This window comes from Hermetia illucens, chromosome 2 (assembly GCF_905115235.1).
Source record: "Hermetia illucens chromosome 2, iHerIll2.2.curated.20191125, whole genome shotgun sequence".
NCBI classification, from domain to species: Eukaryota; Metazoa; Arthropoda; class Insecta; order Diptera; family Stratiomyidae; genus Hermetia; species Hermetia illucens.
In genome coordinates this window covers 173,422,963-173,439,461 of record NC_051850.1, presented here as the reverse complement: position 1 = coordinate 173,439,461, position 16,499 = coordinate 173,422,963, and the positions used below count along the sequence as shown (strand labels likewise).

The window sequence follows — 16,499 nt, the reverse complement described above, 5'->3', positions numbered from 1 at the left end:
ACGGGTTGGTGGAATTTAGCCCTGGAGCCATGTAAAATTCTAGTCTGTACGTCAAAGCTTATAATATAAGACTGACAATAACGATGAACATCATTACCGGAAGTGGCATTATACATATACAATGCGAGCAAAATTAGCTTAAATAAATGGGTGCTGTCTGTAGAGGGTGCTATACGAAATCTCATTCATGAATTTTATTCATAAAACCTGCAAACTCCCGACTTTCGAATTATCCAGATAATATTCTAATGAAACTGATAGAAGTTTCTAGATGCACGTGGTGTTAAGGTTTAGCCACACAAATTCATGTTTTTTCAACTGAAATATGGAGCTGGGTTGCTTTCCATTCCTTTAGGCAACAAAACATCGACCAATAAGTTTATAAATATCCAGAAGCATACCAGTTACCTGGAGCTACATTATTTAAAGGGACTATCCGACTTATAATGTGCATTGTTGCAGTTGTCAATATTCATTGGATGCCATTCTTTAGTAGTTTACACTAGCCATTAAAATTAAACCAACGCATCCTTTCTCAGAATTGCCAAGGAACTTCCATTTATATTCAGTAAACAACGACATCGCTTAGCAACGGAAAATAAGTGTCAAAGGATGTGTTGTTTCCCTCAATTATAAATCAGCGTTTGTTGCCGCCGGAAGTATCATTTGAGCGTATTCGTAATCGTTTATATTCCTTCTTTAACTAAGTGTTCCATTTTGTTAAAAAAGTCCTTGTTGACCAGAATGGTTCGTCTTCATGTCAAACGAGGTGACGAAAGTCAGTTTCTTTTCGACGCTTTCGTCAATGATTCGGTACAGAAAGTTACTCAAGATATTTGTGCCTTGTATAATGGCCGTTTGAAAATCGACCGAATTTGCTGTGAGATTGAAGAGTTGGCTGAGCATGGAACAACACTTCCTCAAGAAATGCAGGGTTTAACTGATGAGCAAATAGAAGAGTTGAAACTGAAGGATATATGGGGTGAAAAGTGCATTCCATCTGGAGGGTTTGAGTTCAATAAGGTAATTTCATAATCAGTAAGTCTACTAGATTGAGCTAGTTTAATTGATGCTACGAGTGTTATTAGAACGAACAATATTTTTTAAGCTTAGCAATAAATTTTCAAGTTTACTTATTAATGAAAAAGATTCTCTTTTGAAGAAATAACTCAAATAGTTCATCATATTTTAATTTCCCTACTCTTTATTTTCAAAATGCTTGTGAGTCTTTTTTTATTGGTTGGGAATTTTAAATCATAGCCGAGAAAAAATAAAAATAAATAAAACTGTATCTACAAAAGATAAAAATTACAGTTTGACCGTGTGTATGTGTGTATGTATGAGGTGGGGGAGAGGTAAAGCCTCTGAGAACTCAGACCTTAGCGGTCCATTGTACTCGATTCCCACGTCTAACAGAATATTCCGGATTCGTTTATGTATCGCAGGATTTCCGTTAGTAAATTTGATGCTATCTTCTGCAGTTGGAGCACATCAGCACTTAAAATCTGATGTCTCATACGTCCGTAGGCGAGGCACTCACATAGAAAATGTTCCGTGGATTCAGCTTCCTCATTACAGGATGGACACGTATCATCTTGGATAATTCCTATTCTGAACATATGCCCAGGTGGTGAATTATGGCAAGTCAAAATACCCACAATACTTCTGCAAGTCTTCCTGCTTTTCAACAGGATAAACTTTACAGTATGTTTGTTTGGTTCTGACAAGAGGAGTTTGGTCTGTCTAGCAGCATTAAGGCTTCGTCACTTGTCATTATGGGAAGCTTGTTCCCAGTTTTTGATAGCAGCATTAGCCAATGCTTCCGAGACCCCAATTGCTGGTTCCGGTCCGGGCATGGGGAAAGTTGAAGCCTCTTTTGCTAAGTCATCCGAGATTTCAATTCCCTCTACATAACAATGACCAGGTACCCAGAGTAACTCCACCGTATTCAATCTAGAAACAGAATTCAATCGGTTTCTGCATTCCTGAACGATTTTTGAAGTGATCAAAGTACTACTCAACGCCCTCAATGTAGCTTGACTATCGCTAGAGATTGCGATGCGCCTGCCCTTCCACCGTTCGTCAATCATCCAGGTTGCAGCCTTTAGGATCGCATACATTTCAGCCTGAAAGACCGTTGTGTATTGTCTCAAAGGAGAAACCCACTTCTCCTTTTCATTGGAGAGGTGGACTCCTGCTCCAGAACCATTATCTGTCTTTGAGCCATCGGTGTAGAAGACGTCAGTATATCCTGACACGCATTCTTCTTGTTCGTCCCAGTTTTCTGTCCGTTTCAAGATAACATCATATCTTCTACCAAACAGATGTATGGGGATCTGAGAATCGGAAGGTATTCCGTTGTGTATTTCTACAAAACATTCCGAGATCTCGACCAACAGCCAGCACAGTCACGTCATCCGCATAAGCTTGGCAGTGTATTGGCAGATTTTGTAGTTTGCATAGTAGTGAGTTGATCAGCACAATCCACAGAAGTGGCGATAGCACACCTCCTGGAAGACAGCCTTTCGTCGCTTTCGTTGTTAAGTAGCGAGCAACATCCACTTCAGCACACAACAATCTCTGCGTAAGCATAGCGTAGATCCACTTCGCGTATTCATCCTTCAGAGTTGAATCCTCTAACTTTGAAACCAAAGAATGAAGAACAGACTCACAGAACTTTCGAAGTTTGACCATGTGGAACGATCTTCAACGGCACACTCTGGCCTTGCCCACAGCCAAGATATCATCTCGGTTATCCTACAATCACATTCCTTGATCCATAGTGAAAAAAAATTTAGTAAAATTACGCGGTATATCTAGCGATTAAATTATTTGAGATACTAAAAAACCTGCTTTTTCTATTCGCTTGCGGTATTTATTGGTCTTGCAAATACCGATATTTCGGGAACCACTTGTTCCCTTCATCAGTGCTAACAAGACTTATTAGAAGACCAATAAATAACACTAGCGAATACAAAAAGTTAATTTTTTTATTATTTCAAACGAGAAATATCTATTGTAGAAGTGAACATAATGGACAAGATCTTAGCGGGTAATGCCATTGATCCAGCACTCTTCATAACCACGAGCCGATTTGTGTTATCTTTGATGGAGATTGCACTAATGCGCGAATTAATTTCATCATAAGATGCTAGGAAAAGATAATTTACATAGGGTAAAGTGCAGTGGATACTTTCATGACAAGAACGAAGAGGAGTTCCGAGAAGGTTCCTCTTTGATAATCACCGACAGTGACACATGGTGGTTTTGATATATCTATCACAATTTCAACTCTTGTTTTCGATCACAGTATAGTAGCTTGATCCAACGGATGAATTTCTCTGGCTCTAGATGTTAGATATGGGTAGGTGATACATGTAATATATACGATATCATTTTAAAGTATAATATCACCTTTCCCCCGCCTCGTGTAATCCAAATATCACATAACATTACAATATCATTTAATACAAAATCACCGTATCACCACCCAGTAGAGATGTGATGATAATATTATTTTTTTAAAAAGTACTCTTTTGTAATGTCCACGCCGATGTGTCATCACATCACTAAACATTATCGAGTGATATTGTAATGCGTTCAATCTAACACCCCCGTAAGGAGTACGTTAGGAAACACTCCTACATTTGTGAGCAGCACTAGACAGGAGGTACTAGACATAACTCTAGGAAATGCTTTAATGTACGGGATGGTCAGGAATTGGAAGGTGTCGGATGAGCCCTCGATGTCTGATCACAGGATAATCAGATTCGACATTGAGAGTAACTCCGAAATAAAAAGAATAATAAGGAACCCCAGGAGAACGGATTGGGAATCCTATGCAACGCACTGTTGCTCAAGTGCCCACATTCAAGGGGGATGTGACATCAAGAGTGAACTGGAACTAGAAACAGCGGTGGAAAACCTCAACACAATCGTCATTGACGCTTGCGAGGCTAGTTGTCCAGCTAAGACAGTTAAGTCATCAAAGGATGTACCATGGTGGAACAGGAACCTGGCTAGAATGAGAGCAGAGGCACGAAAACTCTTCAACCGGGCAAAAAAAAAACCGGGGGCTCGCAGAGGTACAAAAATGCTTTGACTGCGTATAGCAACGCGATTAGGGAAGCAAAACGGAACAGCTTCAGGGAATTCTGTGAAGGGATCGAACAGATCACAGAAGGAACTAGGCTGTACAAGGCTGTAGCCAAAGACGGGGGAATATCCTCTGTCTGCTTGAAAAAGGAAGATGGGAGATTTACCAAGAATGAGGAGGACAGGGTACACCTGCTTCTCAGAACTCATTTCCCGGGGTCCTACCCCACGGTGGAAGGCGACAACATTCTGCTTGACACCCAACAACGAATAAAAGGGGAAGAAGGGAGAACTGGAAACTAAAAAAAGAGGTAAGCTCAGAAGCTCTCTTCTGAGGGTGGGAAGGGGGAACATAGCACTGGAATATATACCAAGGGCATGGAGACGGGCAAAAGTGGTCTTTATTCCGAAAGCGGGTGAAAGGGATCCTTTTCACCCTAAATATTTCAGACCAATTTGTCTAATATCGTCCGTATTCAAAACGGTGGAGAAGATCCTAAACAACTATATTAGAACTAACGTTTTCAAGCGTAATTCCCTACATGATTGTCAACACGCTTACCGGGCAGGTCGGTCTACTAAAACTAGTTTGTATCAGCTGACGGATATACTACGGGATGCCATAGAAACAAAAGAAATAAGACTGTGCGTTTTTGAATATCCAAGGAGCATTCGGCAACACATCGTACACAGAAATACAAGATGCCTTGATCCGCCTGATGACTTCTAGGCCCATATCAGTCAAAAATGGGGGAAGATACTACTTTGGATATAAACTGCATAGTAAGGCCAATGATTATCTATGGAGCGGTAATCTGGGCAGAAAGAACCGAACTCAGTACACAAGCCATGGAGTTACACAAACTCCTTGCGTGTATATCAATGGGGCAATGAGGACATGCTCAACGGCATCCCTAGAGATTCCACTGCAATTAACCCCACTCCATCTGCACATACAGGTGCAGGCCAGGAGGGCAATATTCAGGATGGTCGGGAGTATCAGTGAGGCGGGGAGCTGCCTCAACCGAAGGAAGATTGATATTCTTTCTAGGCGGTATCCCGAATTACTGATACCAATGGATAACATGACAACGAGGTTTCATTTTGATAAGAAGTTTGAAACACGTTGGAGTAACAGGGCAAACTGGGTGAGCGTGGCTGTGACATACGGCTTAAACCAGCAACTGATTACTTGGTACACTGATGGATTCCTCACAGCAGACGGAGCGGGTGCCGATGTCATTGGTCCAAGGAAAATGTATTTGGAGCCAATGGGTAGGTACACTAGCATATTCCATGCGGAAATATACGCCGTAGAAAGATTTGCTTCCTTTAATCTCTAAAGGATCTACAGGGGGTGGAACATTGATATTCTCACCGATAGCCAAGCAGCGATCAAGGCACTTAGGTCCAACCATTTGAACTCTAAGCTGGTATGGGAATGCTTTGAGAGACTGAATACGCCCGGCTGGGTTCCAGGCCATGCTTGGTTGGAAGGCAATGAGGCAGCGGACGAACTAGCCAAGAAAAGAGCAGGGACGCTTTACACGGGGGTTCTGGCCCCCTCTGTGGAATCGAAAATGGTTTCATGGCTATGACATTAAGAAATGAAGAGGAACGGTTGAGGGAACTATACTGGGCGGGCTTGCCAGGAATGGAGCAGTCCAGGGTGCGATTGCTTATCCATTACCTACTTGACGCTGCCGTGTATTTTACGCAAAGGATGTAATAAACATAGGGAATATCACTTCGGATAGCTGAGTGGTTAGAGCGCAAGGCTGTCATACGGAAGGTCGCGGCTCACCACATGCTGACCACATTGCCTCCTAGTGTACCGTTACGGTCTTGAATGAAGTGCTCTAACACACTTCAAGGCCCTGATCCAACATGGATTGTTGCGCCAATGATTATTATTATTATTATAATATCACTCCAGCCTACGCTTCACGCTGATGGCCGAGGGAATTATTTCATGATTGGATGTCGAATACTAATCGATTCAACTGCGACTGAATGAATCAGGATGATAATCACGAGCGAGCGTAGTGCTAACCACATTGCCTCTTACAGTGTACCGTGGGCCTGTAGTAAAGTGCTTTAATACGCTTGGAAGCCAGGACCCAAATGCATCATAATATTTTTCAATAAAATTTTCCAGCTTATTACAGAAGAAATTTTAAAATATTGGAAAGTAGGGTGGAAGGGATTTTTCACAGGTACTAGACCTTTTTCTCTCATACTAGATGATGAAACTATATTTCAGACTAATAAAATGGTTGTTTTGAACAATTCTGCAATGGTGTTATCGCTCTAATATCACCCGTCGAAAGGAGGATCGTCGGGCCAAACTGTTATCGTGTTTTAAGGACCACTATAGGTGGCCCCGCCAACGGCTGAGAAAGGAGGACGGAAGAGCCACTATAGTCTGAATAGCTGTGTAACACAAAGGTGTCTCGGGGAGTAAGTGAGATAAATTCGGTGGCCCACTGAGGCAGTAACTTCCCTGTGAGCTGGGGATCTGGAATTCTGGAATTCACTCAAGTATTCAAAGTGTTTCAATTCTGGACTGTACGTAAGTTAAGTTGTTGGCCACGTCTCGCGGGACCGACAAAAGATCTGGCTGACTGCAGAAACCTGCAAGCGGATCGACAAGCGTAAAAAACTGAACTGAGGTCAAGTACTGTGGCAAATTTCGGGAAGTGCAGAATAAAGTGACCCGTGACAAAAGCGAATTTGTTATTCCTGTGGTCAGGGAGGCAAAAGCTTCGGCAAAGAATTATTTCAATACCTTACACCTTATCACGATAGATATTATAACTGGTCGCAAGGAAGGGACGTTTCACAACCATTCTTAACCGTTTAATATTGTGAATGAAAATGCCTTGAAGGACCCTCAGGCTTTCCATTTTCGAAAACCTAAAATATGACGGCGTAAAATATCACTTGCTGGGTTGAGATAAAATTTCGGAAGAGTCTAAGTCTAAAGTGATACTATCCCTTCTTCTTCTCCCCGAGAGACGCCAAGGACTTCAACGGATCAAGTCATCTTTCTTCAAGAACCTCGACTATTTTAGTAGCATCTGTTTGTTCTCTCACCGATCTATGGACGTTAGTCAAACGGCTCTGGAACAAAATAAAATTCTCAGTCTGACTTGTCCTCGCACTATACTTATCTGCATTAACGGGTGAAATACAAAAGTAGCAGTGGATAGGCAAAAGGAGGACTAGGATGACAACTCCATTGCTGGCTGTGTGATTTAGTGAAACACACTATCCCAGAGTGGGGCTAGTATCACATGGCGTAGGATAGTCAAGGAAAAGTGTACAAGAAATACACGTCGGTGCACCGGCAACGATGGTTGATGAACTATGTCCGACTTAGGGGGTAATGGTAACCATATAAAGTAAAAATTTGGTTTTATAGGAGAATTCTTAAAAAAGTTCTCGGTAGTGAAAAACATTTGAATTGGAAGTTATAAAAGACAAAAAAAAACAAAAACTTAAATAGCATCCTCTTTAACCTGGCCCTCGAGAAAGTGATCCGTGATGCTGAGGTAAATGGAAGAGGTACAATCCTCTTTAAGTACACCCAACTACTGGCCAATGCTGACGATATCGACATCATGGGAAGAACCACCCGAGACGTACAAACTGTCTTCATCCAGGTCGAGCAGGCGGCGATGGGTGCGAGATCTTGGGCTGCACATCAATGAAGGCAAGACAAAATATATGGTGGCAACGTCAGCACCGAAAACCAACCAACCAACAACATCAAACCGCACTGGTCAAACAGGAAGAATACAACTTTGAGACCGTTGACAATTTCTCCTATCTAGGGTCGAAAATCACAACCGATAACAGCTACGATGATGAAATCCGCGCACGGTTGTTGTCAGCCAACAGAGCCTATTTCAGCTTACAAAGACTGTTCCGCTCGAAACGTCTCACCATAGGGTCAAAGCTCTTACTATACAAGACTATGATCTTGCCAGTCCTCATGTATTCCTCGGAAACTTGGGTTCTTAGTAAGAAAAATTGCGAACTCTTAGCCGCGTTCGAGAGAAGAATCCTCCGAAGAATTTTTGGCCCCCTACATGAGGATGGACGATTCCGTAGCCTACACAATGACGAAATCTATGAGCGATACCATGACCGTCCGGCTGTGGATAAAATCCGGCTCAATAGGTTACGGCGGGCGGGTCACTTAATCCGTATGGATGAGGATGATCCAGGCCGGAAAGTCTATAAGGGCAATATCTATGGTAGAAAAAGAAGACGAGACAGACCCTGCCTAAGATGGAGTGATGGCGTAGGTCAGGACACCAGACAGCTTTTAGGGATATCGAATTGGTGGACCTCGGCGCAAAACCGGGATGTCTGGAGTTCCTTATTAAAGCAGGCCTAGACCGGATACCGGTTGTTGCGCCGTTGATGATCATGATGAAATAGCATAAGAATATATCTAGAAATATAAGATATTGCACATTTAACAATAAAAAATTATGCTTTATTTAAACAGGATGAAATCGGTAGACGAAATGGTAAAAGGCCTATGCAACCAATGCAAGATGTCTTAAAGAAAGCCGTTACTGACGCCAAGGATTTGATCAATAAGGTATGTGTTTTCAATAGGAACTTTTCTAAGATTCTACGAATGGTCAAATAGTTTCAACAATCTTACATTTGGGTTGCACAACGCACTTTTATTGTTCCTTAGTGTTTGCCCATTCAACAGCCAGGTTGGCTCGTCTGGATCAAATTCGCCATTTGGATAATATAAACCTGGCACAGACTGAAACGAGAGGCTTTCTAATCACTATCTGGCGTATCAAGTTATTATTGTTTCGATTGGCTTCTTGGTCGTTTCTTATTGACTCCGATGTTCAATTTCAAACTTTGCTAATGTGTTCTCGTCACCACGAACTATATGACTATAACATCGCAGACACCTCTCCTGCATTTTTTTCATGATGTATGCAACCTCATATCGTACGCTGATGTCCTCATTGCGGATGTGATCCATCGCAACATCTACGTTCTCATTACCGCGAGGCAGTATTGATTGAATTCGGTGGTCAGCCACTACTCTGATCTACAGAGAACAACAAGACGAAAGTACACTTTATCCAGGCTATGCTGATGTGCGAAGCAATCATAGTGCATATGATGGTGAAACTAATTACTTATTTATAACTGGCTTATATAATAAGTAAAAGTTTGCCTTAATCATACTTTGCTGACGCTGAAACTTTACACATACTAAGGTTGTTGTCCAATAAAATAAGCGGCTTGAAGTAAGAAGAACTTTATTTTACAAAATTCATTGAATATAGCGCAGATGTGTCATCTTCATTTCCATTTGTAATACCTTTATAGGCTTGTAGCCTTTTCATATGATTTCACGTTCTGCATATTGTCTCCATATCTTACCAGTGTCACCACCGCGTGACATTTCTTTAACGAATAAAATACACTGGGCTCTAAGGCAGGCGAGTTGAGTGGATAATTCAGGATGGCAATCGATTTATGGTCCAGAAAATCTCCGACGAATACTGGTGAATTTGCTGACGCAGTACCCATGTACCTTTATCACGGGAAAATCGGTCAGGCACTGAGTACGCGGTGCCCCAAGTACGTAAAAATTTCCAGATAGAAATTGGCACTCACAGTTAGTCCTTGAGGTATACACTAATGATGACCAACGTCGAAAAGAAAGCTTTCTTTGATACTGTTTTCGATTTATGCTTCACCTTTCGTTTTTCTTGCCGTCTGATTTCAAATTGTGGTCGTACTCGTACTAGCAAAATTATGATTCGTCACCAGTAATGATCCTTTTGAGGAAATTCAGCTCCTGGTCAGGATTTGGCATTTTGGAATGATTCTTACGCACACTCTTCTTGATCCCTCTTGGATAGGAAAAAGAGTTTCTGGTAAGTTCTACCAAAAATTTGACATTAAGTCGTTGTTTCATTTGGACATCTATTTCCATCGTCGACAAGACAAAAACAGGCTCAATACAAAAAACCACAGAGACTCCCAGATGGACACCCGGATACCTAGTACTCAACATAATCCATCACCTCTTCTTCACTTCACCACAGTTCGCATATTTATTTGACAGACAACGTATAACAACTATTATATAAAATTGATAGACCAGTAGCTTGCTCCAAACTACAATTTTATTTTATTATGTATATATGTCGATCGAGCGTTGAAGGAAGCTAGTGTGGTATTCCCGAATATAAGGGGCGACTCCGAATGCCGAATCCTGCGCTTCCAAGAATCAGATGTCAACCGAAGATCCACAAGGAAGGAGATGAGATGCGAGACGTACAACATAGCCAAGTGGTTGATTAATGAGCGCCAGAACCTTGGGACGACGAATAGTAAGTACTCAGTTGCTAGCTCCCATGAATTAACAGAGAAGCTGCAACGCATTGAGAAGATGGGTGATGACGAGGTGACACACCAGTGAAAGAATCAATTTTCGAACTCGAGAGATGGCTGAACCAGTTTGGATCTGGCCCGGAATGGAAAAGAAAAGTTCGTATCTATGCTAACCTTGCCAGGCTCTGCATGAACGAAAACTATTTTACATTTCGGGACAGATTCTACAAAACTACTTCGAGAGTAGCGATGGGGAACCCCCTCTCGCCGTTGCTCTCTGAAAGGTTCATGTCATCAATCGAAGAAGAAATTGAATCGAGGGGAATAATGCCTAAAGTATGGTTTAGTATGTAGACGACGTATTTGCGATCGTTGGAAGGGACGACATAGACATGGTTATCTCTTCTATTCATAATAAAATCGAGTTTACACTAGAGGTAGAAAAGGATGGGGTTCTACCTTTCCTGGATCTAGATGTCGTCAACTCTAACGGAAAGCTTAAGTTCGAGATATACCGTAAACCTACAGCAACGCAGAGAACGATACCGGTAACTTCGCATCACACATTTCCCCAAAAAATGGCTGCCTATAATTGCATGATTCACCGACTGATCACATACCCTCTTTCAGAATACGGTTTCAATAAGGAACGACAGTACATTATTGACACCGCTATTAAGAATGGGTATAATTCTCAGACTATTGAGAAATTGATTGGAAGGAAAGTCAGGCAACACAATAGGCAGGCCTGTACAACGCTATTTTCGCAGCAGAAGGAGGTAACCACCAGACGAATAAGTATCCCATATTCCTACCTATTTAACAACATCAGCAATTGGGTAAAAAAGTACCAACTGGAAATCGTAGGTTCGAGTCGATCGTCCACCTTGCGGAGTCTACTGGGAAGCGTTAAGGGTCCTTTGGTAGCGGACGAAAAAGCGGGATTTACCGAATAACGTGCAGCGACTGCAATAAAATATACATAGGACAAACGAAACGCCTGATAACGCGAGATTTAATGAGCACATCAAGGAAACGGTAAATTGTGTTAGGAAACAAAAGGCGTTCATAAGGTCATCAGTGGCAGCGCACATAGTCGAAGAAGCCCATATCATTCAACGTGATAACCTTGAACTCTTGCGGCATACAAACCAAACGAAAACCTTGGACCCTTGGGAAAGTCTAGAAATTCTGAGAGAAGACGCGACGCGGTTATTAAATACAGATTCCGGTATTTGCCCCTCAAAATTAATAAGACTTGCCGCGGTAATTAATAGATAATTAGGTTAATAATTTAATGTTTTTTCTTTTTTTGTTAAAAAGTAATTTAGGTAATTAGTATTTTTAGTATAAATAGAACCGTAGAATCGCAATTGTTTTCAGTAGCTTTGTACTGATGAAGGGAGTAAGTTGCTCCCGAAATATATATGATATATACATAATAAAATAAAATTGTAGTTTGGAGTAAGCTACTGGTCTATCAATTTTAGACTTAACTACAAACAGAAGGCAATATCTAACATTTTAGAAACTATTATATGTTTTAATTTGAATGTTTTGTTCACCGACATGCGAACTCTTCAGATGCTCCTTCGTGGTGGATCCACATGATATAAATATAAATATTCTTTCTATTCTATTTATTCTGAAAAGTGTAACAACCACAAAAATAGTGTGACGCTTTCTCTATGATGGGTCTAAGAAATTTATTTAGTATGATTTTAATTTTCTTACATAAGCCGGTTGCTAACTTGACTATGTACACTATCTGTAGATAAAACAACTTACGTCTGTTGTATAATTTTCCGTAGAAATTGGTTACCACAAATACACCATTGACTTTGAAAACTGTTGAGGAAGCGATGCATATTCTCAAGGGAGCTGTAACCATTGTTTATCCTATGCAACTTCCACCTCATGATCCAATACGCATGGAGTTTACAAATACTGAAGATTTGGATGGAACCCAGGTTGGAAAACTTTGTTAATTATTTTTCTATAAAATAGTAAAATGATTTGTTTCAGGCATCAAAAGAAGTCATCGAACCATCCAAGGCAGTTCTGTGGTTTGCTGGTCATGAAATGCTTGGAGATAAATGCCTGAAGGATTATGTTGGAGCTAACGATAAAACCAAAGTAGGTTCAAAGGTTTTAAGTGTTGTGGTTTACTATGGGCTATAGATCGATTCTTTTATCAGGTAATAGTTAAAATTTCAAGTCGTGGTCAAGGACCACCAGGACGAGAGCCTGTTCTCTCTGAAGATGCCAGAAAGCAGCTAATGTTGCAAGCATATCGTCGTCAGGAGCAGTTGAAGGTAAGTGAGAATATATATAATTAGAAGACTAATAAGCAAAACGTAAGAAATGTTCGGGTCGACTAAGATATTTTATTTCTTCTGTTAGGAGAAAATAAGATTAGCAAAAAACATTTTAGATAGTTAATCGACATAGTGTTTTTGTGCTTAGCCAACAATGAAATGATAGTCACTAAAATCTGGCCTATATTATGACAATAGAGATGAGAATTTTGCGACATGAATTCTTTCATTTGAAGATTTATCTGAATATGTATGTATATTAGTTGATTGCCGTCCTGCGAATTAAGTCCCCGATAAAACAGCGTGAGGAACGCACTGGCCCGCCGCGCATTAAGTGGCGGCGATTTCGTGAGAAGAAAGAAGAAATGATCCCACTTACGCGATTATCAACCATTACGAATGTGGAAGAGTCGTGGAACGATCCACAAAGCGGCCTCTGCTACCATTGGAGTCATCACACGCGGTTGACCTCATGGAGGTTGTTGGTTACGTTCAAGCGAACAGAGACCTTCGGGCCTCAGCGTGGTGTTGTGTTTCAACACGGATGCCATACTCCTTAGAGTAGAGATTTAGGTAGGTCCTGCATCCACCAACATGAATGCTGAGCCATCGACTCGGTATAGACTTTTAAGATTGTGGTCACAAAATCGATCCGTATTTTAAGAAGACAATGCGATTAAGTCCCTGAGACAGGTATCCATGTAAAGTATGGTGATGTAACTGTCAGTGCAACTGAAGTCGAGGAGGCAGTAAAACGATGGAAATTGGGGAAAGCCACAGGGCCTGACGACATCGCTTCTGAGCTCTGGAAAGCGAAGAGCTGGGACCCAAGACTGTCGCTCAGTGAATTTGGGGTTTTTTCGGGAAGGCAGAACACGGTCAGGAAGGTAGAACACCATCTGACTGGCAAGAAAGTGCCACAGAATGTTCAAATTGCCGTCCAATCCGGTTTCTTCCCCATACCATGAAGATTTTTGAATGCATTCTTGCCAATCGTATTCGCGAAATCGTTGAAATAACCGTAAATCAAGCCAAATTTGCCAAAAACTGCGGAACTACTAACGCAATAGATGCTGCGCGGTTACTCATGGAGAAACACCATGAGAAGCATTGCCCTCTTTACATTGCATTTCTGAATCTGGAGAAAGCGTTTGACCGGATGCCGCAGAAATTTGTCTGGTATGCTTTACGACAACAATTATTGCCAGAAGAACTCGTGCGCTGGGTTCAATTGCTCTACCGCGATCCGAAAAGTAAAGTTCGTAGTGTGGCGAGTGTATCAAAACCGCTTGGTGTCTCTGTTCGTGTTCATCCAAGAAGGACCCCTTCGCCACTCCTCTTTGTTCTTGCTATACATTGCTTTATGCAGATAATGTTTTCCTAACATCTGATAGCTAAAATGATCTCGAGCAAATTGTCCAAAAATGGAATGATCGCCTCATGCAATACGATCTCAAATTGAATCAGAATAAGACTGAAATTTTGTCGACCGATTCCCATGAAGCAGGCACAATCACTGTCAGCGGTAGTAACCTGCCCAGAACTGAGCAATTTAAATATCTCGGGTCAATACCCCATGTTATAAAATTGCTCACGCAACCTGGATGAAGTGGCGTTGCACAACTGGTGTTCTTTGTGTTCAATGAACGTCTCAAATCTAAAATTTACCGCAATGTCGTCCGTCTCTAAGGTTCTGAGTGTTGGCCGACTATAAAAGACAATGAACGGCGTCTTGCGGTAATGGAGACGAAGATGTTGTGTTGGACTATTGGCGTGACACGTTTTGATCACTTCCAAAATAAGGATATCTGCGATCGATATGGAGTTGCACCGATCGTGGAAAAACTGGAAGATTGGTCTGAACATCGAAGTCGATGGTAAACGACCAAAATGCCGTCCGAAACAACTGTGGCTTGATACACTAGATGGGGATTTAGAAGTCTCGAGATTGCATCCAAATCAACCATTTGATAGGGTCAAATGACGAAACCGATGACGACGAGCCGACCTCAATTGTGAACGGGACAAAGGCTGAAGAAAAAGAAGATTACATGATTTTATAATATAACTTGGAAACCAACATTGGAACCAATTAGAATAGTCTTGATCTTAACTAAAATAATTTCGGGTTGTTCTGTGAAGAGAATTCTTCATGATGACCCTCATTTTCATCCTTACAAGATGACAATTGTGGGGGAATTTTCTGAATGTGACTTTAATTTTTGGATAAACGCGTGTGAGGTTCTTCACGAAGTCGACCCTGATAGCGCTATTGTTTTTTTCTACTTATGAACCCCATTTTCTTTTGTGTGGATCCGTCAACAAACAAAACATGCACTACTGAGCTAACCCCAATCCTCAAAGGCGTTTGCATTCACCTAAAGTCATAGGGCAGTATGCAATATCCTTAGCTGCAATTATTGGCACCTGGTTCTTTGAGGGAAATGAAGACGCAGTGACTGTTTATTCGGTCCGGCTTGTAGCTATTTTACAGGATTTTTTTCCATGGCTAGATGAGTTGAGCTTGGGAAGCATTGGCACACATTTCAAGAGCATCCGTAGCTCTTTTTGCGGAACACTTCCCAGGGCGCCTCATTTCGATTAGGGGCGGTTTGGAGTTGTCGGCGCGTTCTTCTGATTTGGCTCCTTCTGATTTTTTTTTGTTTTTTTTTTGAAATCCCGTGTTTATGCAAACCGTTAAAGGATCCTACAAGATTTGAAGACCAACATCCAGGAGGACTGCTAACATAAAGTCTGCTGGGCCAATAAGAGTCACGACAAACGCTAGAAATCGGTTTGCTCAGTGTATCGAGAACGGCGGACGTCAACTAGTTAGTCTCAGCAGGGAAGTTAATAGAGTTCATGCTGTCTGTGCTATTTATAAGTCCCCTCAATTTTGTGAATATGTGAAAACGGTCCAGTTCAGGAACCCATTTTATGCCTTTCAGTGAGTTGCCTCGTGTCTTTCTGTATGTCGAATCCATTTCAGGTGCTCCTGGGTGTTTCTCTTCACGATCTAAAGGACTTGTCTCATGTCCTCTGTATTTGTGCGACACCCGCAATTTGGACAAGGTGAGTGTTTATTTAAGTAGTAGTAGGGCCGTAAGTCAATGGTAGAAAGACGTTATTGGGGTTCTTCGTAATGACTTGATTCCCGTTAAGCCGTTGAAGAGTGCCGTCCCGCGTATTGAAGGAAGATGTTCAAACCCGAGTTTGCCACGAAGCCTTACTGGAGGCTATCTAGTACCACGGAAAGCATGTGCATGTGCTGATTTCCTGAACGAAGTGCTCTCGGCCTAGTTTTTTGTAGTTTTCCTCCTTGTGAGAATTTCATAGTGGTTGCGGTCACACTCATATCGCGGAAGAACACTTTGTCCGCCTAATATACGCAGTTGTGCCTTTCAATTGGGGTTGCAGTAAACGTTTGAATTAAGCCTCATATTTATTGGTACGAGCTTGCTTTCAGTATAAACCAGTACCATTATGCTATTGAGGACAAAGCTATGATTGCGGTCCTTAAGTCAACCCATGTCCGAAGTGGACCGTTGAGTTGTACCTACACGCCAGGTACTTGGTTTGAACCACCACGACCTTCATGCACATATGTATCATATGAACATATGTTTTTAGCGAGTGGTGGTTACCAACTTTGATCAGTTTTACTCTGTGGTGGACTAACTTTTTATTTGTTTGTTT

General features: G+C 41.5%; 1 protein-coding gene across 1 annotated transcript in view; it reads left to right on the top strand.

The window, feature by feature from the left end:
* The first annotated feature begins 613 nt into the window (after nucleotides 1-613).
* Nucleotides 614-16,499, top strand: part of LOC119647676 (cilia- and flagella-associated protein 298) — a 300,430-nt gene continuing 284,544 nt past the window's right edge. Inside the window, exons 1-5 of the mRNA XM_038048753.1 lie at nucleotides 614-1,023; nucleotides 8,615-8,710; nucleotides 12,297-12,455; nucleotides 12,511-12,621; nucleotides 12,684-12,800. Of these exons, the coding sequence (XP_037904681.1) occupies nucleotides 745-1,023; nucleotides 8,615-8,710; nucleotides 12,297-12,455; nucleotides 12,511-12,621; nucleotides 12,684-12,800 (762 nt within the window). The 5' untranslated portion in view covers nucleotides 614-744. The remainder of the gene's footprint in view (nucleotides 1,024-8,614; nucleotides 8,711-12,296; nucleotides 12,456-12,510; nucleotides 12,622-12,683; nucleotides 12,801-16,499) is intronic.